The sequence below is a fragment of the Ambystoma mexicanum genome, chromosome 4q (assembly GCF_040938575.1).
Source record: "Ambystoma mexicanum isolate Mex_15411 chromosome 4q, UKY_AmexF1_1, whole genome shotgun sequence".
Taxonomy (NCBI): Eukaryota; Metazoa; Chordata; class Amphibia; order Caudata; family Ambystomatidae; genus Ambystoma; species Ambystoma mexicanum.
This window is the reverse complement of record NC_090928.1, coordinates 296,163,354-296,188,310: the sequence shown is the minus strand read 5'-3', so window position 1 is coordinate 296,188,310 and position 24,957 is coordinate 296,163,354. Positions and strand designations below refer to the sequence as shown.

The window sequence follows — 24,957 nt, the reverse complement described above, 5'->3', positions numbered from 1 at the left end:
ATATGATCTGTCACTGTGTGGAAACCCAGACAAAGTAAAAAAAAACTGTATACTAAATACTGGATAGCAACTCAGGAAGAACGCCAATATCTCAAATTATATGGGAAATCATTCTACGAACCACAGAATCTGAACACTCTGGCTAAATACCTGATCTTATTTCATAACTGGTTTTATAGGGATCAATTTCTCAGGTTCAGACTGAATCTATTTCCAACTAGAGAGATACTGAGTAGAAAAACTAACAGTACATGCGGAGTAGTCTGCAGACTATGCAAGGAAGAAGAATCAGTAGAATCATTAAAGCATTTGGTACTATTCTGCCGCGCCATGAAGGATACAAGAATACATTTGATGACAGAAATCACAAAGAAATATGGTTTCAGATCCATGGATGACTGCTGGCAAGACCTTTTAGGAGGAAATGATATTCCGCTCACTTTGGCACTGGTGACATTAATATGGATATCTTTTGCTAAAATCAGAGAGCAATGTGAAGAAATGAAGTAGAGTTTGTGTGTGTAACAAACAGAGCTACTGGACGGAAATGAAAGGAACTTTGTTTTTATGTAAAAAATGGCAGAAAGGTTTTCGTTACTGTAAAACCAACAAAAGCCAATAAAAAAAGAAAAATGTCTTTTTCCTTCTCTTTCTTGTTTCTCCCGGTTTCTTCTTTCTCATTCCTTTTGTTCTCATTCTCTCTTCTCTTTCTCTTCCTTTAGAGTCATCTATATTCTTTCCATCTATTTTAAAAAATATGTGTCCTCCCAGCAACTCATTCAGCGTAATCGCTGTCTTTTCCCTATAGCCCTGCCTGTCTCCCTGTCTTCAGAACTCCTCCTCGGCCTCTGTCAGTTTCGACGGAAGCTTGCAGCGTTCATTATACCCATTGCGTGTGGAAACTGGATTTTATTTGTTTATATTAGCTCCATTTATAACATCTTCACTACTGAAGGTGGGGGTGCATATGTAGGGTTAGTGTATCCTGCCTCTACCTTTAATTCTTTCAATGGATAAAATCATTGTACTTCGGCAGACGGATTGATGCCCGGAGGAGGAGGAGGAGCCGACGGTGCTGTGCCCACTCTTTCATGCTGATTAAGCATCCACTCTTTCACGGGTGGCTCTTCCATCTCATCCCCATACATCTTTCACAGTTTTAGAATGGCTAATCGCTTCTGCAACTTTTTTCCCTTTGTGCGCAGCATGCAGATATGTTGTCATGTGTTGCAACACTGATCTCCACACGCCCTTACTTTTCACCAACCCAAACCACTTTACACCCTACAGCTGGCGACAGCAATCCCTACAAATATAGGTGTAACCCCAATATACTACAACACAGTTGCCTTCTTCTCACCTGGCAAGGAATTTCTAACTCTTAATCATACCCTGGAAGGGGGTTTGTAACACACTCTTCCTTGACCTTGTCTCAGGAAAAGTCTTTATCATTAATAGCTTATCACAAGGTTTAGTACATCCCCTTCTGTATCCCTTGTTACAAGTATTCTCTCGAAAATCAATCCTTTATCACCTCATAATTCCCCAACAGATAAACAACTTCTCTTTAGTTTTGCCACATCGATACTACATTTGATGATAAGTCAAGGCCTTTGGTTTCGATCTTCGCCCGATTGGCCAGTCACCTTCAGCCCTGTGGCACACTTAGCGGGGGTTGAGCAGGATTTTCTCAGTTCCCGCGTGACTCACCAGCCTCCACAGGCCACCTTGCAGCCCTCAGGCTTATGGCAGGGAATTTTGACAATCCAAGTGTGCTGGCCAACCATCCGAACTGCTACCATATGTAAACGTAGACTGGAAGCCTCAGTCAGTGCGAAACAGATAGGCTAGAAATTCATGCACCCAAAAATGGAAATAGTTAAAATAAATGGCAAAAGCCTGCTTTATCACAATGCATATAAAGCAGGGACAACATATAAGCACACAAGTGTAAAAAGCTTTTTTCGTTCTCAAGCATGACAACGGTTTAAAAACTGAAAATTTGCCATCTTTGACGTCTCATTACAATCTTGGTTATGAAAACCTATGGAGTACAGGGATTGGTTAAGGGAATTATCTACATTTAGAAAATATCTGGGTTAGTCCTTCCTATATTTTATCTGATAGCCCCGCTTGGTGCCACCTCTAACTTGATAGTAGAGAGTATATATCATCTTTGAAGTTGGCTATTGGTTAATGCAACATGTACTGGGTGGCACAAAATTAAGAGTTTTTAATTGGTCGGCACCTTACTCACCAACCTTGGTAATGACAGACCATCAGCACATGAACTAGGAAATGGCAGTGAGGGGTGAGAAGTCCAAGACCTGCGTTCTTCCAATTAAATAAGATGCTATCCTGTATCCCTAGGACATGAGACAAAATATTTCTTTGTATTTAACCTTGCTAGGCACCTCGATTCTGAGAACAAACGGGGAGTCAAAGTAGGCGCTGGTTGTGCCTGGCCCTAATGAATAGACACTGTTCCTGAGATATAGGTCTCGTGTGAGGAGACCATGTTCTCAATTATTCTGTCCTGTATGTATTAAGATTTTAGTTAATATGAGCAAGAGTGTTATTGCCTTTTCAACCACTAAGGACTTGGTTGATCCATTCCTGTTGAGGTTAACTTATAATTACTCTGCACCTGGCATTCAAAGCCTGTTTGTTCTTCAATTTTGTGCCTTTGGAATTCTTATATCATGTTCTCTTCTAGGCCGTTCAGGCCCTCCCTCAATTCTTCCATAACCTTGAAGGGGGCCGCAAAGCCACTGCCTGCGCCCTGCACAAATCTGTACTTCAGTGGATTCAGCAGTTTTGAGTTTTCATAAGGCTCCGAGACCTCTATCCACTTCGATATGTGTTCTGACTTCCATCTTAACAAAGATGGCAGCCTTTTATGTTGAGTTTCTACGCTAGTAAACTATATTGCGTTAGTAAACTATATTGTATATCTATATACGTATAACTATACGTAAACTATATACGAACACCCGCTCCCTCCTTTACTCTCTCTCTCTCTGGTCACCCACTCTGGGCCCTCTTCCTGCTCCTTCCTGTGAGGCTAAGAACCTTGGTGTCATCTTCGACACCAACCTCTCCTTCTCTCCTCACATCTCTGACGTCTCTAAGAAGTCAAACTATCATCTGCACCTCCTCAGAGGTTTTCCTCCTTTTCTCACTTTCCCCCAGAAGTTCACTGTCTCCAGAGCTTTAGTCCTTGCTAGGCTGGACTATTGCAACAGCCTCTTTCTAAATCTTTCTGCCTCTACTCTTCAACCTTAATGACCTTTGCAACGTATCCAGAACAGGACTGTGCGATTTATCCTTGGCCTCAAGCCTGGGGACTGTATCTCTCCAGCTCTGAAATCTCTTCACTGACTCCCAATGGCTGTGAGAATCAAGTTCAAGACCCTCTTCATCGTCCACAAGGCTTTCTGGGGCCTGGGACCGCTCTACCTCCAACTTCCTCTTCCAAAGCTCTCTTCCTCAAGCTCTCTGTTCATCCACCCCCAACTCTCTGAAGGTCAGACATTTCTCCAAGCAGAGAGTTGGGGGCAAATCTATCCCCTCGGCTGGGTCCTCCCTTTAGAACAGCACCGGCAGACTGCAGGGGAAGACTGGGAGTGACAGGGAAGGGTCCAGAGGCTACCGAAAGACCGTCAAAGCCCTTTGCATACCCATGAACTGTTTGAGAGAGACAGCCAAGGCCAAACAGGTATCAGGGTGGCTAGTCTGGCGGTTGGGGAGACCCAGAGAGCATGTGGGGCAGGAATGTAAAGTAAACAGAAATACTCACTGGAAAATGGTGACAAAGAAAATGGGTTCTGGGACCCACATCAGAAGGACCTGTCCACAAAGCACCGGCAGACTGAAGGGGAAGCCAGTGGGCAACCGGGAAAGGTCCTGCTGCTACCAAAAGAACGACAAAGCCCTTGGGAGACCTGCGAAGCATTGGAGAAGGGCAGCCAAGGCCCTACAGGTATCAGGGAAACTAGTTTGGTGGTTGGGGAGACCCAGAGAGCGTGTGGGACAGGAAACCAAGTAAAGGAGAAATACTCACCAGGAAAGGGTGACAAAGAGAAAGGGGCCTGGGACCCACATCCGAAGGACATATCCTGACTGCCAGACAGAAGGGATATACACAGACCTTGGCAGGAGAGTAAACCTGGGCTGTGGGCTGAAGTGAAGCAAAAGCAAGAGAACATTGGGAATAACCTAGAGAAAGGTGTCTGGGGCCCACATCAGAACTACATATCCTGGCTATCAGTAAGGGGGAACACAAACTTTGGGGAAATACACAACGTTTCTCACCTTGGCAGAAGAGTAAACCAGGGCTGTGGAACAGAGAGCGATTGGATGATATAGACATTGTGAGAAAGGAGTCTGAAACCCTTATTGGGGAAGTGCTGCCCAAGTGCTATGTTACGTTACGTTACTTTGCATTTATATAGCGCCTTATGTACCATTGTTATAAACTCAAGGCAATGGTAGGTTGAACGCCCTCAGGAACCGTAGTTCAAGTCAGTAGAGAGAGAGAGAGAGTCATGAGGTGCATGTGAGCACTGGATATGTGTGCAGCAGGTGTGGCATTCATATGATAGCTGCTTCTTAGCGGTAGGTGTGGTGGTTGGGAGATCAGGAGTATGTGTTCATTCTGGCAGGGTGATACCAGATTGATTCTGGATGTGTTAGGCCTGAGGAGAACGCCTATGCTGGCGGGTGTGCAGCCAGCTGTGATTAGTTAGGATGAAGGGGAGTATGAGGCAGGTGTTGGTATGAGAACAGATATACCGAAATGTGTCATAGTATCGCTGTGTTCTAATTGAGTGGTGGTGTATAGAGGAGAAAGCGTGGTGACATGATATGGTGGTTTTCAGTAGGTGCTTGAGGTCGAGCTCATATCTGAACCATTTATTCTATCTTTTTTATTCACTCAGTCTGTTTAGTCTGCTTCGTCTGTTCGACTCCATCCATTGAGTTCACGCTGTCCGTAGTGACTACTCCATCCGTTCCATGCATTCCAACCGTTCCATGCACTCCAACCGTTCAATGTACTCCAACTGTTACACCTACTTCATCTGCTACTCCCGCTTCATCCGTTCCACCCACTTCATCCGTTCCACCCACTTCATTTGTTCCACTCACAGACAGACTGAGTGAATAAAAAAGATAGAATAAATGGTTCAGATATGAGCTCGACCTCAAGCACCTACTGAAAACCACCATATCATGTCACCACGCTTTCTCCTCTATACACCACCACTCAATTAGAACACAGCGATACTATGACACATTTCGGTATATCTGTTCTCATACCAACACCTGCCTCATACTCCCCTTCATCCTAACTAATCACAGCTGGCTGCACACCCGCCAGCATAGGCGTTCTCCTCATCCATTTCACCCATTTCCTCTGTTCCGCCCACTTCATCCGTTCCACCCACTTTTTTTGTTCTACCCACTTCTTCCGTTCCACCCACTTCTTTCTTTCCATCCACTTCACCCGTTCCATCCACTTCATCCATTCCATCCACTTCATCCGTTCCATCCATATCATCTGTTTCATCTGCTTCGTCCGTTCCACTTACTTCATCCGTTCCACCTACTAAAAATGTTCTTACCGGTTTCCCTCGGCATCTTCGGTCCTGTGGACTGAACGCACTGTCTCCAGGCCTACAGCTCCCATGTTTCACGCAGAGACGAACCAGGAAGCAGAGAGAGCTTCCTGGTTCCTGTTGACATGAGCTGGGGAGTCGGAGGCAGGGTGGTCCATTCTTACACCACCCAGTCGGCCCCAGTACAGTTAGTTAGTCAGGGTGGGGGCTGAGGCTATGCCTACCACTGGACATAGGGCAGTAGGGCACTGCCAGGGCGCACAGCTACGTCACTGGAAGGAGATGCTAGGGCACATAATCCTATGAGGGAAAACAGTGGCAGATTAAACCCTGTGGAGGCCCCTAGGCAGTTTATATGTCGCCCCCCCCCACCTCCATAGGCAAATGATCTCCTAATACGTTTTTAATTTTCTGCACTGCTTTATTTTGATACATTGTCGCGGGGGCCCTAAAAGGAGTAGGGCCCATAGGCCGGTGCCTACTTTGCCTAATACGGCACTGTGGGAAAAGGTAAATGAGGATTGTGACAGAAGGAAGACGTTTTATCTCCAGACAGAGAGTTGGAATTCTTTTTATTTGGAAAAATATTCCTGTCAAAGGTTGGCACCTCAAAAGTAAAGTACTGTGACGAGGAAAAGTAGAACTAGGTGTCATGAGCATTGCTGGTAAGTAATTGGATTATTCATTCACCCACAAATCTGTGGGCGAGGCAAATCCTAAAGTTCTCAGGAATGCACCTGCTGCTGCGTCACGCATGAATCTTGAAGCACACGTCCCACAGGGGTAATCATACAAATCAGTCTGGTGGTGGAGTCATGAAGGTGAAAGATTTTATTTTTAAATGTCTTCGCTGCACTGGCTCCCTGCCAACGGTGTCACGGCACTGGGAGGGATGTGTAAACCAGGAAGTGAAAACTAAAAAAATCCCTTCAACCAGAATGTCTCAGGTACTGGAACACGCACGCCGGACGGAGCTCTCAATCATTAACAAAAGGGGCGGAAGGAAAGAAGAACAGACGCAGGTTGTCTCCCTCCGGGCTGAGCGAGGACGGGATTTATTTCAAAGACAAGATCAACTAGTTTCGGGGGGGATTTAAGGAGATGGTCGTCTGAAGGCAGTCTAATCAGCAAAAGACTTGGCTCGCACATTTTTTGTAACCCCCCTTTAAAGCGAAAGAAAGGAAAACCGAAACCGGCGCTTTGTGTGCTTTGTTCGCCAAATAATCGTCTTCTGAAAATGGAAGGAAAAACTGTCGCTGCTTTCCCTGGTATGCCCCCGTGCCTCTGCCCACTCGGACTCGGGAATCTCTGCTGATCCGATATCTCACGATCCCAACTCAGGGCGCGGATATTTTTTTTTAACAAGATTTGGTTAACAGGTGCTCTGTTGTTAATAATTTTGTATTTATTTATTTTTTGACAAACGTGAGGAATGAAGGAAGACAAGACTAGCTGAAGCCAGTTGATGTGGCAATACCTATAAACTCCTTTTTACATTTCAAAATTCAGTATCCTGAAACCTTCATCTTTGCCGAGCTCACAGCCGGCTAGCAGCATGGGGAACTGTTGCCAGAAGTACTGCTGTTGCCCGAAGTGCTGCCAATCCTGCTGCCCTGGAACCTCGGGCAACACTGCGAAAAAATACACGCAGGAGGACATTGTCATACCCAACCCTCACGTGGCAGGATTTGCCACACACAATGTGCAACCCCCCGTTATTCCTCAAGGGAATCCAGTCGCAAAGAAAACTCTATCTGCTGCGTCAAACGGTCGAAGGAGCTCTGTGTCCAGCAGCGTGCATGTAGCCCTCTTTAGCTACCAGGCACGCACGGATGATGACTTGGGCTTCCGCGCCGGGGACAAGTTGCAGATCCTCAGTTGTGAGCAGGCTGGCTGGTGGCGAGCCAGGGCCATCAACCCCCGAGCAAACAAATCCGTGGGCTACATCCCTTCCAACTACGTCGCTCCTTTCGGGAGCATCGAAGCCGAGACGTAAGTACAAACATGCACGCGTCCGTTACATTTCTTGGCATTGCTGGGGAAATACTTTTCAGGAAAATTGAGAATGGTGTGGTCTGGTTGTCACTGAACTGGGCCACATGTGAGGAGTTTGAGATATAAGGCCCTGTAGGTTGCCTATTGTAGATACAATTGTTAAAGAGCACGTTTTCACACTTGCCAACATTCTGTGACCAAAAAGATGTAGGGTTTTTCAAGTTTGAAAAATAATAATTCCCATAACAATGACATCACAGGAAAATACAAAACATACAAGCAGCACAACATGGAAAGATGTTGAAATGTTAAAAATGTATAATTCTGAATGCTAACACCAAATTGTTGGCAGATGCTTTGCCATGGTGTTACACTCTTCCACTTGCTTTCACTGCTGGTTCACCTAAAGGTTGTACCGGCAAGAGTGCAGGACAGAGTCACTTAGCTGTCAGGTCAGCGGATTGGTCTGATGCAATCAAAGTAATCACCTACCAGTCCACTGTACAGACAGACTAATTAATGTGTTGCATGCTCTCTCCTGGAGCCTGCCTTAGAATCACATACATAACTTGCCACTGTAAAAAGCAGTAGGATCTGTCACTGAAATCTGTAGGCGGTAGGCCTGCTTCAAAAGCAGTAGTCTACTGCCTAAATCTGTAGGGTTGGCAAGTATGCATTTTTATGTGATAGGTTTTCAATTGTATTTCATGGTAACAGTTATTACCACTCTGGTGATCCATAGACACTGTTAAAGGCCTTTGACTCCTTATAGCATTGGTTGGTAGGCCTGGAATTACTTCCCTGTTTCCTGGTTGATTGCAGTTTATCAACAACTTTTAGCATCAGCCGTTTGATGGATCAGAAAACATTGTACATGTATTTACATCTTTGCTATATGGATGTTGCAGCCTAGGACAACTCCATACAGATAGTTAAAAAATAAGAAATAGAAGATTAAGTAGTAGGACAAGAAAATATATTTTTTTAATCACAAAAGTTCACTACAAAAGTGTGTAAGTGAATAAAAAATGGTTTTGGTTCAACGTGCTTCTGAGTCGAAGATCCGTTTGATTGCAGGCCAAATATTATTGCATTACTTGACTTGATTTGGCTTTGCGTCCAACAGCACCTCATTTTCGTTGGAGGCTCTGTTGGTAGGATAATACATTCTTAATCTGGGTGGGGGCAAAGACAGGAGTTGAGCTGTTAGACCTGTCCGTTGCTCTGTTTTAAGTTATTTAAACTTCACCTGGTAGACCTGCCTGTTAGCACCTTCAGCAGGTAAGTTTCTCTTCCTCCTTTTTATAATTAAATTAACATAATGTGGGGGGCGGCTTTCCCATTCCACACACCACAGTGTTAGTCTTTATCTGCGACCATTATTTGATTGTGACTTTTTTCACTATTGTCGACTCTTGTCATGAGACTACAAATGGAACCATTTTTCATGCCAGGCTCACACTTCGTTTTAAGGTCAACCCTGGTTTCTCTTAAAGAGGGTTTATTGATTTTGGCAGTCATCAAATTGCACTTTTGCCAGATAACGGAATTTTCCCCTTAATATAGATTTCTCTCATATAACCAGTAGGCATTAGGACCTGACTTTGCTTTCCAATCATAGGTTTTTTATGTTTCTAGCCTGCAATTGTTTATTTTATATTTTTTAGAGGGCCTGTTTTCCTTATCGGCTTCCCAATGGGTTCTCTAAAGACTTGGCTTTTCTCTGAACCAGCTCTTTCCTTCATCTGGGTTTTTGGTGTTCTCAGCCTAGACTTCCTTTTTGCTTCTGGCATTCTGTCCTAAATAATTTCTTAGCCAATCCAAGAAGGCCCCGAAGTGGTGAACTGCTTCAACCTAGCTCTTCTTGGACATGTTGATTTCTTGCCCTTTCCGGGGGTAGATCCTGATTTTCTCTGGGGGAATGTTGGGGTGCACAGCCCCAACCATTAGAAAAGTGAGAGGTAGTGTTGGGGTGCCTTGAGCCCTTCATCCCTATGTCACTTCATCCCAATGGTGGGCTCTGTCATCTTCGGTCTCAGACGGAGAAGGCTGGGTTCTCGGCAGGCCGCGTTGGTGAAATATGCTTGACTGTTTTGTGTATAATTTACGTGTTTTCACCTATCTCTTTAGATTTGTTATTTAGGACCTAATTGCCTCTTTTCTTTCATCTCAGGAAAATGGTCTAGTGATGCCATTGACCTTTTCCAGGAATGGGGATGGGCAGAAGGTGTGCTGTGGTGGCTCAGGCGGAAAGGTCAAGAAGATGACTTAGTTGACTTGAGGCAGGAGTCTCCATCCTTTTTGTTGGGAAGAGCTACTTGCAGTTAATGGCCAATAGGCGGGAGCTACTAGGCTGGTGATATCTATGAGTCTGAGAATTTCAACCAAGATGTTTTTCAGAAGTTTATTTGCTCTTCATATAAAAAAGGAATACTGTATATATTTACTGTGATATTAATATATCAATAACTTCCAAAACATATTTATTTTATTATTTTTTATTAGATGTTGTTTCCTAAAAAATGTAAAGCATATCAGAAGTAGGAAACTAATCGGGACGTTCAATGTGAAGGCTTAACCCGCATGCTATCCACCAGTGCACAGTAATCTGGTGTAAAGCTTGAAGCAGCAACAGCACTCAGATGCTATCAGGCAGGATTAAGGTTTTGATTTCCGGAATTTCGTCTGAAAAAGGCAGATTCACAGAGACAGGCAATCACATTGGTTGATATTGCGGATAACTTTTTAGCCATAGTGATTGCACACCGGACATGGCAGACATAGATTCAGGACAGTTTTTAAACTTGCTTACAACACACTCAGCCATGGGAGTCACTGCGGCCTTCACAACTGCACCATCTGTAAAAGAGCATTTGTTTTTCATCAAATAATTAGCACCTTTTGAATGACGGGTCTGTAACAGCATTTGGATTACAGCATTTAGTTTACCTACTTTTTAGAATCGCAGACAAATTCCTCTTGGAAAATGATTTTCATAACTTGTGTGTAATACTGCAAAATTCCTATCAATGTTACTATTGTATTCCCACTTTAACTTGGAAAGATGCACATTTTCTTTATACACTGGAACAAAACAGTTTTATAGTGGTGACTTGTAGCGTGCACACGAGACAACATACAAGTCTTTAAATTAACATTTAGAGCGAAGAGGAAGTATCAAACTGAACAGCTCACAGGATCGCTGCCTCTCCCTGCAGGAATCATGTTATTCTGGTACATGACCAATGGACCATGATTGGCTTGCACATGCAACTCTCCGACATATTGGAATTGTTCATGTATTAGATAATTACTTGTAAATTATATGTTTTGCTGAATTGTTTTAACAAAAACAGTGCTCATAAAGTGCACCATTTCAGACCAGTATTGAAAGGCTGGACATCCCTTGCCAGAATTTGAACATGTGTAGAGGTTCCCCACAGATATCTATAGATCTCCCAATCTGTGCACATAGCCAAAGGGGATCAGCCCTGTTAATTGTTCTCCCATCCCATGTCTCCCTCTATGATCTCACCCAGTATACACCACCCTATTTTGCACAGTGCTCTGTTACTTAGTAACTAGGTTTAAGCTATATTAATACTGTGCATATCAAAATATATATATGCAAACCACTGCTCACATTTCCCACTTAATTCCAACTATCGTTTCGTAAAACATCTCACATTACGGTTTCTTAAGTGCTGGTATTGATAGGCATGTCACTTTACAAACCTGTTTAGTTTTATAAATGTAAGTGGACAAGCACCAGTATGCAGTGCAGCTAGTAGTTTTCCATGTTTACTCAAATGTAAAATTGCAGTTATCGCTTGAATTCCTGTTTTGGGACATCCATAGAGGTGGGCGCCTCCATATCACGCTATATTCCATCCTAAGCTTTAATACAGTTTGGGTACTAGAGCTTTAAAAGAGGGAACTCAATATATGAAAATATAAAAAATAATTCACAGTTTTACCATAAACACACACAGCGAGATGTACCGTTTTTCTTGCAAGCTGGGACTCACACGGATTGTTATTTTTCTACACACACCCACGTGCGCTGAGAAAACGATTACAGCTGTATCTTTATTCCCCCCATTCTTATTGAAAGTCTACAATTACCAGCATGCAAAGTAATGCTGGTTGAAATAAATCTAAAGAAACATAATGAGATTGAAACGGTCACAGCCCCAGCTTTGTTTTACACAGCATGCAGATTTATGCACCCAGACCCTTTCTAATCCGCCATCATTTGCACCTCTTGGTGACAATGGCCACAGCACACATTTGCCATTTACTTTTGTTATTGATAGTTAACACCATGTTGGGACGCTGCCCAAGCCCTTCAAGCCCAGATGAAGCCCATCCTCTCACTGTGCACACAGCTTTTGACTGTTTACTTTATAGGAAGAGGAGTGGGAGGGGGTGGGGGAAAAGTCCCAGGGACTTCAGACACCAAATTAAACACACAGTGCTCATTTTGGGGTCTGATCAAAGAGCTACTAGGAAGCCTCAGGCGAGCTACCAGTAGCTCACGGTCTACTGGTTGGAGACCACTGATTTAAGGGTTGTGTCTGTTTTCACTTGTGGGCTTATGCATGCACAGCTGAAACAAGGGTGCAAGGGGGTTTCGGTGCTTTGAAACGCAATTGCACATTTTCCCTTTCCTACTCCATTGTATGCAAGCTGCACGGGCCCACACATGTGTCTTTGTATGCACGCATACGAGCCGCTTCCACACGAGGATATCTGATACCATGTCATTATTTTGAATATGTACTGTTCTAGACCCAGTTCTATGGCTAGCGCTGCATGCAGTCAGTGTCAGCCAACTTTCTGTTCCTTGGCAGAAGCGTCATTCCTTCCTGTCCTTGGAATGTTCTGTAACTTGTCCTGTGGTGCAGGGTAGGACGGGGGGACAGAATAAGATGGTGAAGTGCTCTGTCAAAGTTTGTCTTGCCGGGGTGCTGCCGTTCGAGGTCTACGGCTAGTCGAGGAAACTCCAGATCTTTTTTAAAGCTGAGTTCTCACCCTCTAGAAGTCAGCGCTTTGGAAGACTCGGCATGCAAGAAGGAATGCAGAAAAAGCCCAAACCTCCCCTACTCTGCAGAATGTGACCGAATTGCTGTATATGCCTTGCAATTTACAGAATTATTTTAGTTAGAGTGAGTATTTTGACCAATGAAAAGAGAGCAGAATCCAACTTTCATTACTCTCAGTAAGGTTTTCCTGCTGAATCACTAAAACAAACATGTTTCAAATTGTATTTATATTTTCCCAAAATACTCTTTGCTTTTATGCAAATCAGCAGGCTTGGGTTCTTTGAAGAGATACTGTGTTGCGCAAACTGTCGTGGGGCAACGCCCGAGAACGTTTTTTTCATTTGAAGCACTGTGATGGTGAACACAATTTTTTTAATCAATGAGAGAGAATTGGAAACTGCTTCATAACATTTTTATAGAACCTCTGAGGGTGGGCTTCTGTTGATGTGAAAGCTTAGACCATCATGCCCCTTTAGCTGTTCGAGGTGATGGGGTAACTAAGCATGTGGCCCCCAGGGAACAGTCGATGGTTGTCCCTTTGGAAAGAAGGGCTCTCTGCCTGGGCACGTCCTCCTCCCTCAAGGCCACAGTAAAGGGCCTTGGCTTCTGCTAAGTTTTCCTTCAGGCGACCCATGTCAATGGCTCTCTGATTGGCAGGTGCCTCCATGTGCCAATGAGGATTTCCGGCTCTCGTACACATACATTGACCTTCCTTTCTGTCACAGTCTACTAAGTGGGGAGCTCAAGGGGTATGCAAATGAAATACATCACGGTGTAGTATAGTCAGATAATACGTGGCCCATGTCACCTGGGCCCCACATTAACAACCTCAAGGATTGTGGGAGTTTCAGGCTTGCCTCATCGCAATTGAATCGATTGAAGAAAGCATAAGAATGTACTGATTTCTGAAATGGAAGCCCAGGGCTGTAGACTTGGAGCTGCCACTGGCATTGGGTCATCGGATCAATGTAGGGCACCCGCAGGCCCCTGCAGGAGTGTTGCCAATCAGGCTTGCACGTTAAGATAGCTTAAGGTGAGTGTGGTTGATTAGTGTGTCTTCTGACCAGTATGGTGTTGTACTTTGTATTCATTAGTGACTATAACACATCGCAAGCGGGAGAATGCACAAAAAGGAAGGAAAGAGCAACGCCTGGCCTCACTAAAACACCTCTGATGGCCTTTTTTCCCTTTCACTATATGCATGCTGCAATGTGTGCTGCTGTCTCTTTTTGTGCAAAGGAGAAGATGCCATATTTAGGGGAAAGCAAAATGTAATATAGGTATTTTTGCATTCTCATGACTCTATAGTAGCAGCTGAAGCTATTACCCGGGTTTGACATGTGTAAAAGCAATGCAAAACACCCCTTTAATGTGTAAATTCCAAGTGATTGCGATTATTCAGGTGTTTGCAGATTGCAGCCATTGCGAGTCTGAAATCCTCTATATTGCAAATGACTTCTCTGTTAGACCTACTTGGAAAATCAGAAATTGATGGCTGGAAATGCTGCGAGGCAATGCTTCATGATCACAGAGAATTTGTTTGTGAATTCAGTTCCTTCATTTTTAGTCTGGGCTAGTAGCTAGTGGTTGCGCCACCTATAAGTAAAATCTATTTAATTAGAGTACAGATGGGGAGAAATGGCATCTGAGGAGGGAGACAAGGCTGGTAGGTGCTGTTTGCTTATTTACCCACTATCGAGGATCAGAAGGAGGACACGGACGCGGTAAAGGCATGTTCTCACTGTGAAGTTTATTTAAAGTAAAATAAGGCATCTGTATAACTATGGGGTGTTTCCTGGCTATCTTTCAAAAGAAGGTGCTTATTAGTCTGGATGAATGTCCAGAAATAAATACGTCCTCTGTCCTATTCTAAGCTATCTGACCTTCAGACTATTATAACTAAGGTCAGGAGAATAACTCCCTTCTCCTGGTGCTTATGTTTTGTCACAAGTTTCTTCTCACTTCTCTTACCCCTTTCAGTAGAGCACCTGAACACAGTCCCTTGTCCTCCACTCTATCAAGTTCTGCAGTTCTTAGAGGGGACTGGTATTTCTATTGTCCATATTCTTCCCGGTCAGCTTTACTATATTTAGGTTTCTTTTCCCCCATTGCAGGGTTCTTGAATCTCTGTTACATTCTTCTTCTCTCATTTATAGTAGCTCAAGTTCCAATGACCATTTCCCCATTCCCTGGGTGCAGTTTCATGTATGAGTCTGGATGTCCTGGCTTCACAGGTTTGTTCTCCCCAAGTGTCTTTCTTTCTTGTGCTCTCTTTCTTATCTTGGAGACATGGGTGGGCCTTGCCTTTTCCCCAAAGTGCTGAGCCTCCACTGTTGTTTCTTTACCACTCCATGGTTTTGGTATTTCTTCTTATGATGTAATATGATAAGCCATTTATAACGCGCCTGTAAACAAGTGTTTCTAGTCTCACTCAAACAGTTCTGTTTCGCTGTATATTTTCCAGTAGTTTTCCCGTTGGTACTGGAATGTTTTTTGCTTGACTTATGAGTCCCACTTGGCTTTCCGTATTCCCATTCTCCTTTTTACCTTCTGAGCACCTGGGCAACATCAGAGGTACCTTCAGGCCCTTGGATTCTCTTTCCTTCTCGTTGCCACTCCGCTACTTGCTCTCCACAAAGTCTCCTTCCTGGATGTGCTGTTCTCGTCTTTGGGACGTCGTGGGGACCGTGACTCAGACTGGGAGCTGCTTACGTCTAGATGGTCTCGGCACTGTTGTATGGGCAGACTGCCCACCACTCTTGATTCCTTGGTCCTGCCAACACTGTTCTTTCTCCTCCACCTTGCTTGGATTTCTTCCGCTGTCGCAAACCGGTTGCTCAGCGTTTCTGATTCCACACTTGAGCAGCTCTGCTGCAGGTCGGCTCAGTGTTCTCCCAGAGCCCAACCTACTTCCACTCCTTTACGCACAGAGAGGTTTCCCTGCGTCTCTCTGGTCTTCGTTCTCTCTCTGCTCTTGGCCTTCTCTCTGCTCACGGCCTTCTGTTTGCTCATGGACTTCTGTCCGTCAGAGATCTCTGTCTTCTCACGGCATTCTGTCTGCTCACGGCTTTCGCTGTGCTCTTGACCTCTCTCGCACTTGTTGGTCTGGCATCCTTTTTCAGCCTCTTCCTTGAAATCTACTGGAGACTTCACGTTATCTTCATTAGTTTGATAACAGTTTGGTATATTGCATATGTCCATATAAGCCATCAATTGGAGGCCATCCGGGAGTTCCACATTGGAACGGGAGTCCTTGTCCCCAAAGAGGAAGTCTCTCCCAGTGAGGTCCCACTTGCTCAACTCCTAGAAAGGGTGTTGTGAAGTGGACTCACCTCCCTAGCCTCACAGGGGGCGGGAAGCTCTCTTTTGGGGAGAATGGATGAATTCCCTCAATTCTTGACACCACTCATTCACTGCCCAAGGGCAGGCTAATGCGTATTGCCATTCCCACCAAGTTCCTGCCCCTGCCCACCCAAAACACCTCCTCGTGGGAGCTCTTTGAGCTCTCGTTAATCAACCCTTACCATCAAACTTTGCACTTGAAGGGCCTGCCAGTGTTTTTTTCAAAGCAGCCTTATGAAAGTTAATGACCTAATTGGAGCTGCAACCCTGCTGCTGGTGTAATAATACTGTCTTAACCAGGTCTGCCTCCAGTCACTCGATTTATAAGCCCTATGCATGTCCTTCACTGAAGCCCTGTTAAAAACAAGTATAGGCAAAGCCAACCGTTTTTGCTTACATATAAGTATTAGGCATTTGCCTGCCACTGCTATCAGATGCCCTGCTACTTGCACCATTTTGCTGCTACCATTAATGGCCACTTAATACCACTGCAGCTGTGCCTAGTAAGTGCCTTTCCCATGCCTACACAAAAGCTCAAACTGTTGTCATTGCCAATGCTTGTTTTGTTTGTTTCTGCCGCCATGAAAGAGCCCCAAAATGCACATCCTTAACCCCCAGCACCTACAACAAATGAGCAGTCTAGAGCAGGGGGCTGCAACCTTTGGCTCTCCAGATATTTTAGTAGACAACTCCCATCAGCCCCAGCCAGCATAGTGAATGGCGAGGGCTCATGGGAGTCACAGTCCACAACATTTGGAGAAGCACGGGCTGTCAATGCCAGCCCTAGATTAAACTACTAAACCACACTGCCTTTGCTAATATGTGCTTTTGTGCCGGTGCCGACGAGACGTAGCCCAGCCTAGCACAATCACCATTCATTTTATCCTTCACTTTTCAGCTTTTCTCTGGGTGAGTTGCTAAACATACAAATACATCCTGTTGGCTACCCTTGCACCGTCTCCATTAAAATACTTGTGTTCAGCATGTCCCGGGTGGACTGCACACCAGCGATGACTGTGCAAATAACTTGTAACATTTGGTAATAACATTTGGCCTTCTGAAGACCAAATGTTATTCTGTAAAATGCTTTGCAAAACACATTCATGCTGGCAGAGCAGCCCTTTTCTGACCATCAACTCACTCTCACACACACTCTCGCTCACTCTAAACCACTACTTTACCCTTTGCCCAGATTTGAGTGTGCTTCTCTGCAGAGGGGACATAGCCCAGTCTCCCCTAAATCCAAGTGTTTCCATCCTTTGCTTTCAGCTTTTCTCTAGTTGCCTTGTGATTCGCACAGATGCAGCTCATTACCAAGGCACAGGCTGTCCCCAATACAATGCCAGCTACTACTTTGGGCCTCAAAATGGACGCTTGCCACTGGCTAGTGATAATTGGCTCTTGGTGAGTTAGAAATGTTGTGCCGTGTGTATTTGGAGAATTGAGGTGGGAAGTGACATTTTATGCCTGTTGTACACAACTTGTTGGCGGGGCCTACACCTCAGGGATGGCTGTGCAAAAACTTAGCTTACTTTGCCCTCTGTTTTACTCATGAGCAACAACCATTGGAGTTCTGAGAGTACCAGATTCGAACTGTCCTGTAATACGGCCGATCTCTTGAAAAAAGAAAAGTCCCTCAAAAAAAGGCTGTTGCAAAGCCCTAGGCCAGTGTATCTGCATGTTCCCATTGGAACATGTCCCTGGGTTACTGTGATTCTAGCAATGAGGTTTCACATCTAGCACATACAGGGCCTCATTACGAGTTTGAAGGCAGCCATGCCCTTAATAAGGGAGAGTCCCTCCTTCTTTTGAGGAATATGTCCAGGAGATGCATGTCCAGAACGGAAAAATTGATTTATAAATTGAAATGTAAGCTTTCTTTGTATGAGAAGATCTGGAATGTATATAATGATTTCTTTTAGGTTTTTTTTGTTTTATATATGTTTTCCTTCTGTAATTTCTGAATTTGGTCCTGATATTATTTCTGTATATACTTGTAAATATATGAATAAAAAAAAAAATAAGGGCATGGCTGCCTCCAAACTCGGGTCCGGGTCTGTGGTCCCTGAATGGGGGAAATACCGGGCCATTCCAACCTTGGAGGACCCGGTATTTCCCCTTTCAGAGAACACATCCCCATTCCCATTTGAGCCCCCATAGGGATCAGATGTCCATAGCGGGTCCTGCAAGGGAACCTCGTAATAGGGCGGAATGGGTTTAACTTTACCGGCGCCGTTAAACCCATTCCGCCTGGGTCGTAATGAGGCCCACAGTCTGCAGAGTGCATATAATCTTGAGGTGATATGCCCCAAGGCAGCCGGCCGACCCTGTAGGTAATGGGCCACTGCCCAAGTTAAGTGCCCGAGCGCAGCGAGGGTCCCTTAACAAGGTTGGCAGTGCCGTTACCTACAGGGTCGGCCTGCCACCGAGGGGCATATCGCCATAGACAGCCGTGCGCGATGGCAGGCTGCTCCACAAAGGTAATTGTATTTATTTTTTGGGAGGGGAAACCTCTTAGCACCCATAGAGAGAACTTCGCGAAAAGTTGAGGGGGTTGGGGAGCGGGGAGGAAGAGAAGGGACGCCAGCTGCCCAGGAGGCTCGGAATGCGGGCTTGTACCATACAGTACAGCCCACGTTCCGGGCTGCCTGATTGGCCAGCGCCCACATGCAGGTTGCTAATGTGGCCCATATCTCTAAAACATTGCTGTCTTGTGCTTGTGCTCTGAGAGATGACTTAACTCTTTCACTGCCGCTATGTGTACTATTTTCTATACGAATTCATTATCGAAGTCCTGTTAATGGCAAGGCTGTAGCACCAGTGACGTTCCACGCTATGCACTTTTTCATCAATACAATACACTATTCTTTTCCAAATGCCCGATGATGGATTCTTATTAATTTGAATGCACATTCATTTGTTGGTCTCGTGCATTCATTTTGATCACATTTAAATATGAGCTGCTTTTGATTTGTTTATGAATAAAAGACACTTTTATTTATTTATTTTGCATTTTTAAAGCGCTCACACAGCCCACGGGCCATCGAGGCGCTGTTACAGGAATTGTTTGTTTTTTAGTTGGTTAATTGTTTTTTTTGTCTTAGTTGCGTATTTATAACGCGCTTAAATATCCAGAGGTTTTCTCAACTTAGTTGAGTTTAATGAATTGAGTGGAGTGGAGTATTACCTAGTTTGGATAGCCAGGGTTGCATGTGTGTTTGAAAGCCTAACAGGACAGAAGCCTTGAAGTCTGACATCTAATACCTTCAAGTGATAGGGTGAGGGGTCCAGTGAAGAATGGTACAAGGGAAACAGGGATGAAGGTTCTGTGTGCACTCGCTGCTAGCCATTGGCGATTGATATCTGACTTTTGTCGAGTAAGAAATGGTGTGCTGTGGATATGTAGAGAAGTGAGGTGGCAAGTCACTTTTTTTATATTGATGGCTAGTAGCTTCCAACTTGAACATTTCACCCCTGTAGCAATAATATCGGGTTTGGTTATAGCACATTATGCCAGACCCTCCTGCTTGTAAGCGCTGACATAATAGCGGTTACTATTGTCCAATTTGAAGGTTAAAAACCTGCAGGGTGTAGACTGCCAGGTACCAGAGGCTATCCTCCCAGGACCTTAGCGGGTTCCTAGCCGCTTTCCGATCTATATATAGGTTTCTGCAGAACCCAAGACGGCGCCCCGCCTGTGCCCCAGAGACCATGGACCGGTTCTTTCTCCTCTTCCTGCGTGCTGCTTCTCAAGCAGTGATTCACCTCACCTGTCTGGAAGGGAAAGGAGCTTATCTGAGACATTAGCATGTCCCTGATCCATGCAGAGTGTTGCTAGAAGGAAAATAACTTTGAATTGTTATAACCTGCACCAAATGGAGGGCACATTTTCCATGTATATTTTTTTGGGGCAGGGTGGGGGGGATAAACTGGGATAGTGAGCACTGGACATCCGTCCGTCTTCTGTTGTTTTGATGGAGTGAGATGTGCCCTCTCCTACATGTTACTACCAGATTGATTTAGCAGGAACATTAACTATGTGAGCTATCTAGCTGGTTTATCATTTTCTGAGCACCGGAATAGCTCTGCAGTAAGCAAGAGGTATGGAACTTACCTTTTAGTTATTTTGATTTGATTGTTTGAATACAAATATTGTATATTGAGATTTTACTGCTAAATAATATTTCTGTGGTATATCTTGAAGTAGAGAACTCAGCTGAGTATGTTAGGCCACTCCTGTAGTTACAAAGGACACTCCTCTCATAAAATATACCTTCTTTACTTGTGCTTCTTGCCCCCCCCCCGCACATCCCAAATATTGTTTTCAGACCACCTTAAATGAAGGCACGATTTTAAGGACAGAATGAAGGACTCGACACAGGGTGAGGGAGGAAGAGGAGGGACTAGAAGAGCCAGGGAAGAAAAGAAGATTGTAGAGGGACAACAAAGACGGTTGCATTTGTAACCATGCTGCGCTCCTATTATTTACTACTGTCAGTTCTGATCCTGGGGCCTTCCCCGGGCCACATGGCCACCTCGTGACCCTGGAGAAAGGGTCACAACATGGCACTCACCTCAACTTTTTATTCCGATTAAAGCACGGGCTGCTGTTTACCAACTTCAGTAACTGTCCTGCGTTTTGCTCTTTCTGGCATTAACCTTTAACGTTTACTGTGGTGATTGCTGTCACTCTTTTGAAAGCCTGGATTATAGGAGAATTAAAACATGGATCCCGGAAATGTCTTCTGCGTGTGCCTGCCATTGTGTCAGCGCAAACGCATCATGCGGATTCGGAATCTGTACAGTGTCTGAGGGAGAGGAGTACCTCACTCCAGCTCCCTTCACCCTGGTGACGACATGACTACTGGGATGAGTAGTGGCTACATCTCCTACACCGTGCTATGCTACTAGTAAACCAGCAAAGAGGCGGATCGGTCCCCGCAGGGGATGCTAGAGGGACAGCCTACATAGCGGACTGTCCCCTCTGGCCACCACCTTCCAGGGGGGTGGCCAGCCTCTACTCTTCCTCCCCAGTGGAGGCGGAAGAGGCGTCCCCCAGGGCCTGACTTCCAGGCAGGTTCCCGGGGGACGCATGTAAGGCGGGAGTCTCTTTTTCCAGCAGCTCCCTGCTTCCGGACCCTGTGTTCCTGATCATCTACACATTGGCGCCCATTTCGAACGGTAAGTATGGGAAAGAGGCGGGTGTGCAGTCGCTGGTCGCCCCATCGGCTGCGCCATGATACGTATTTATGTGTGTTGTTTGCTAACCGCCTCTGCTCAAGGCTTTTACCACTTACAGGGATGCCGCGCCACATGGTAGTATATATACTTATGCCATGGCAGTGTCTGCGTTTGTGATTGTGTGCAAATGTTTTCAGGGACGCCGTGCCACGGTACGGGAATGATGCACATTTTTTGTTGCAAAAGTGAGGTTTTTGTTGGACATTCACTGGCTGCCACGTCAGTCGAGGAATATTATGGTTTAAAATTGCAACTGGTTTGTTCATTTTTTCACTGGCCGCAGCGGTAGGCAGATTGGGCTCCGTTCCCTGGCGATTGCTTGGTTGGCTGGCCGCATTTTAGCCGTTGTCCTCGTTGCTTGACCAAGTCGCCGGCTGTGACTGCTGGACGCAATTTTGCCTTTGTCTTCATCGCTTGTACAAGCCGCAGCCTTGGCGGGAGGGGGGGGGGGTTTATCCATTTTGTAATGCATGGTGCTATGCTTTTGTTGTTTGCTGACCGTCGTGCGGGCAAACAAATGCCCATACGGAATGGGAAAGGCTTCAATTGTGCAGTGGGTGTCCTGGGAGGATAGCTCAGCGGCAACGTGCGCGCCTTGGAAGTAGGACGACACGAAGCAACACAGGTTCGATCCCCGGATCCGCGCTTAGAAACCCTGGGAGTTTAAGCGCGTTATAAATACGCAATTAAAAAGAAATATAAAACAATTCCTGTAACATTCTAAAATGCAAAAAATAAATAAATGTAACGGCACAGCAGGAATAGTGTACTTCTTCTGCTTGTTTGGGTGGCAATGGCTGAGTGCAGGCTATACGCTTCAAAACGCCAATAGGACTGGGGTACCAAAACAAAAAGAATGTCTAAAATAAGAGACAAACTGAAAATACACACAACTTATAAAAACGCTCCCACCCAACTACTGTAAAAAGAAGACACAGATAATGAAGACTTTGACATCAAAATGAGCACTCTGGGTCTGAAGAAAGCAGTAAACGGGCAATATTTTCAGCAAAAATATTTTCAGCCTTAAAGTCAAGTTCATTGACAATTCTTTACAAAGTTAAGGAGTGGTGTCTTAATTGTCACTTGGGCCAGCTAAAGCAGGCCAGAGGGTCACAACCACTTCAAATACCTTTTAGACTTGCAACATTGAGACGGCAACATTGAGACAGGCTTTTAGGCACTTTTCAATGTGTCAGCCCGCTATCGAGACTGTTGAGTCTATTGTTCTCAACAGATCGTGTGCATCACGACGGTCGAATCGGCTCAATGCAGTCCAGCGTTGAGAAGCTGTTCTGTTGAAGTGATTGCCTCAAATTGGGTGAAGAAGAGGCAGGTGATGGTCGAGTCGGCGCCTCAACAGCTCGAAAGTGGATAAAAAATGGTTAGTGTCAAAGACCGCTCTGAGGTGCCTACAGCAGCTTAAAAATGACTTGTAAGTGATAGTCGACTCAAAAGTGGTTTGGTGTGTGAAAAAGAGCCTAGAGCTGTTGATTGGCCTCTTGGTTGGTGTTGGAAGGACCCAGAGTCTCCAGGCATGAAGCGAGTCCTTGTTCTGCACTTCCCGGCCAGGATGTTTGCCAGAGAGAACACACAGGGGCTGCCACATCCAGTGGGCAGAGTTCTGGGTGCCAGTGTACTCTGATACATGCAGGCCTGGTCCAGGCAGCATGTCACCCTAAATGGTCATCTGGAATGGTTGAGTGAAAGAAATGTTTCCTTCCTTGGAAGTCTTTTTTTTCACCCTTATTAAAGAGGACTTTGGGGAAGACTTTACACCCAATACAGTTCTAGATGAAAACTCCTTCACATAATGTCCACAGATGATTCAATTACAAAGGGGGAGTCTACCCACCTAAAAGACCTTTTTGCCATAGGCGATTGGAACATTCCAAGCCTTTTGTAAGGTTGCAATACTGCCAGCTGTGAAGTTAGTCTTTACCTAGTGATGTCAGTCCCAGAATGCTTTGTCTGCAGGAAATTGGCAGGGGGCAAAGGGAGTTTGGGAGACCAAGGAAATCCCAAGATGGCAGAACCCCTCTCTTGCTGTTAAGTCCTCTCCTTAGCTACCTTACTCCTCCCTCCACACCTGTCTGCCTGCATGAAAATGCTTCATTACGTTCAACCCTGGTGTGATTCCCTTTTGTCCTGGCCAGGCTTTTTATTGAAGCACTATTCCCTTCCCTACCCACTACGGTATATCCTGTCCTTTGAAGAAGGTGGCAAGACTTTCTCAGAGATTACAGAACAGACTTGTAGGGCTTCACCCAAATGGTCTGTTTATGGTGAAACTCAGCCACGGACAGTTTACACAAACTGGTCTGTCAGTGTAATGAGTCATCGGACTGGCAAAAAAATAACATCACATTTTTTGTCCAGTTGCAGTTGTATATTCACATACGTCACCATTTCAACCAGATATGACAAATGTTTATATATTAATAAATCTACCATCAAGCCCTGAAAGAACACAACTCTATATAATGTGGATCATGTTGCATATGGTTAAAGGCAGTTCCTCTCTGTTGGAACTTTGGGTTCCATGAGGTGTTTTGCAGGAATTCACATGTTAATCTTTTTACTGCAATATTGCCACACTACAGCACATCTGCTTTGGGTTTTAAGGAACAGTCTCAGTAGTGTTACATGTTTGGACTATACATTTCATCATGGAGCATTTAAGAAAGGGACCTTGATCAGCAGATCTCACTGTTCTAGACAGACTTGCCATTATCGTATTGGGTTACAAAAGTTTTAAAAAAGCAAGGCCCCTGGACCTCAATAAAGGGAGCGACAGGATTGACCTTTGGAACAATATCTATATCAAAGACATTAGAGTTTAAGCACATATGACCAACTGATCCATTTAGCCTTGAGAAAGACCACTCAGGTCGAAACGCGTGTCTGCTCAGACTAAACTATGGTGGTTGATATAAAGGAATAAAGATGCTGATATACTAAGAATACACAAACATTGTCAACAATCGGATTCAACACAAGAACGCTTAGCAAGATAATTAGAAGGGAATTGGAGCATATGTAATCAACCAATGCCCAGAATAACTGCAGATTAGAGTTGGAATTAAGGGGTCGCGAAAGGTAAAATATAGGGTAAAAAAAGAAGGGGTTACAGAGGGTCTCCCCTGTAATGGAGAAGTGCTAGGGGAAGTGAAGGACAGTAGAAGTTAAGGTATGGAGAAGTCAATGTGGCTCAGTGAATGCAGCGGACGTAGAGACATACATCCGTGCATAGATGTTGGCCACAAACGCTTCACTCTCTGCTATTTTACCAACGTATAAGAGTCTTTCCTCTAATTATTCTGCGCCCTGGGGTCGTTCTGCGTGGCATGGCGGTAAAGAACAAAACAAAATCAAGACTTTTGCTCCGCCAATACCTTTTCCCAGGAGAATCGGGTCTCATGTATATCTAACCGGACCAGAGCGCAAACTGCATATTGTTGGAAACAAAAAAAGTGACCCAAGTTTATCTGAGGGTCCAAGGTAGGTGTGGCCTTGAAGTGTGGCTTTCTGATTCATATCTGCTGTCTGTAAACATACAGGGCGTAATTCACAGAAGTGTTTTATAATGGCAAACCCCCACTGGAAAACGTTCTGTGAATCATGGCCACAGGGTTTACCTCGGGCTGCTTGGCCTCATGATTCCACTTTCTTTATTTGGGACGACTTAAAAATGTTGTTGCCAAGCCTTTTTTCGC

At 44.9% G+C, this 24,957-nt stretch overlaps 1 protein-coding gene across 1 annotated transcript in view; it reads left to right on the top strand.

Moving 5' to 3' along the window:
* The first annotated feature begins 6,553 nt into the window (after positions 1-6,553).
* FRK (fyn related Src family tyrosine kinase) overlaps positions 6,554-24,957 on the top strand; it is a 292,029-nt gene continuing 273,625 nt past the window's right edge. Inside the window, exon 1 of the mRNA XM_069607862.1 lies at positions 6,554-7,610. Coding sequence (XP_069463963.1) covers positions 7,174-7,610 — 437 coding nt within the window. The 5' untranslated portion in view covers positions 6,554-7,173. The remainder of the gene's footprint in view (positions 7,611-24,957) is intronic.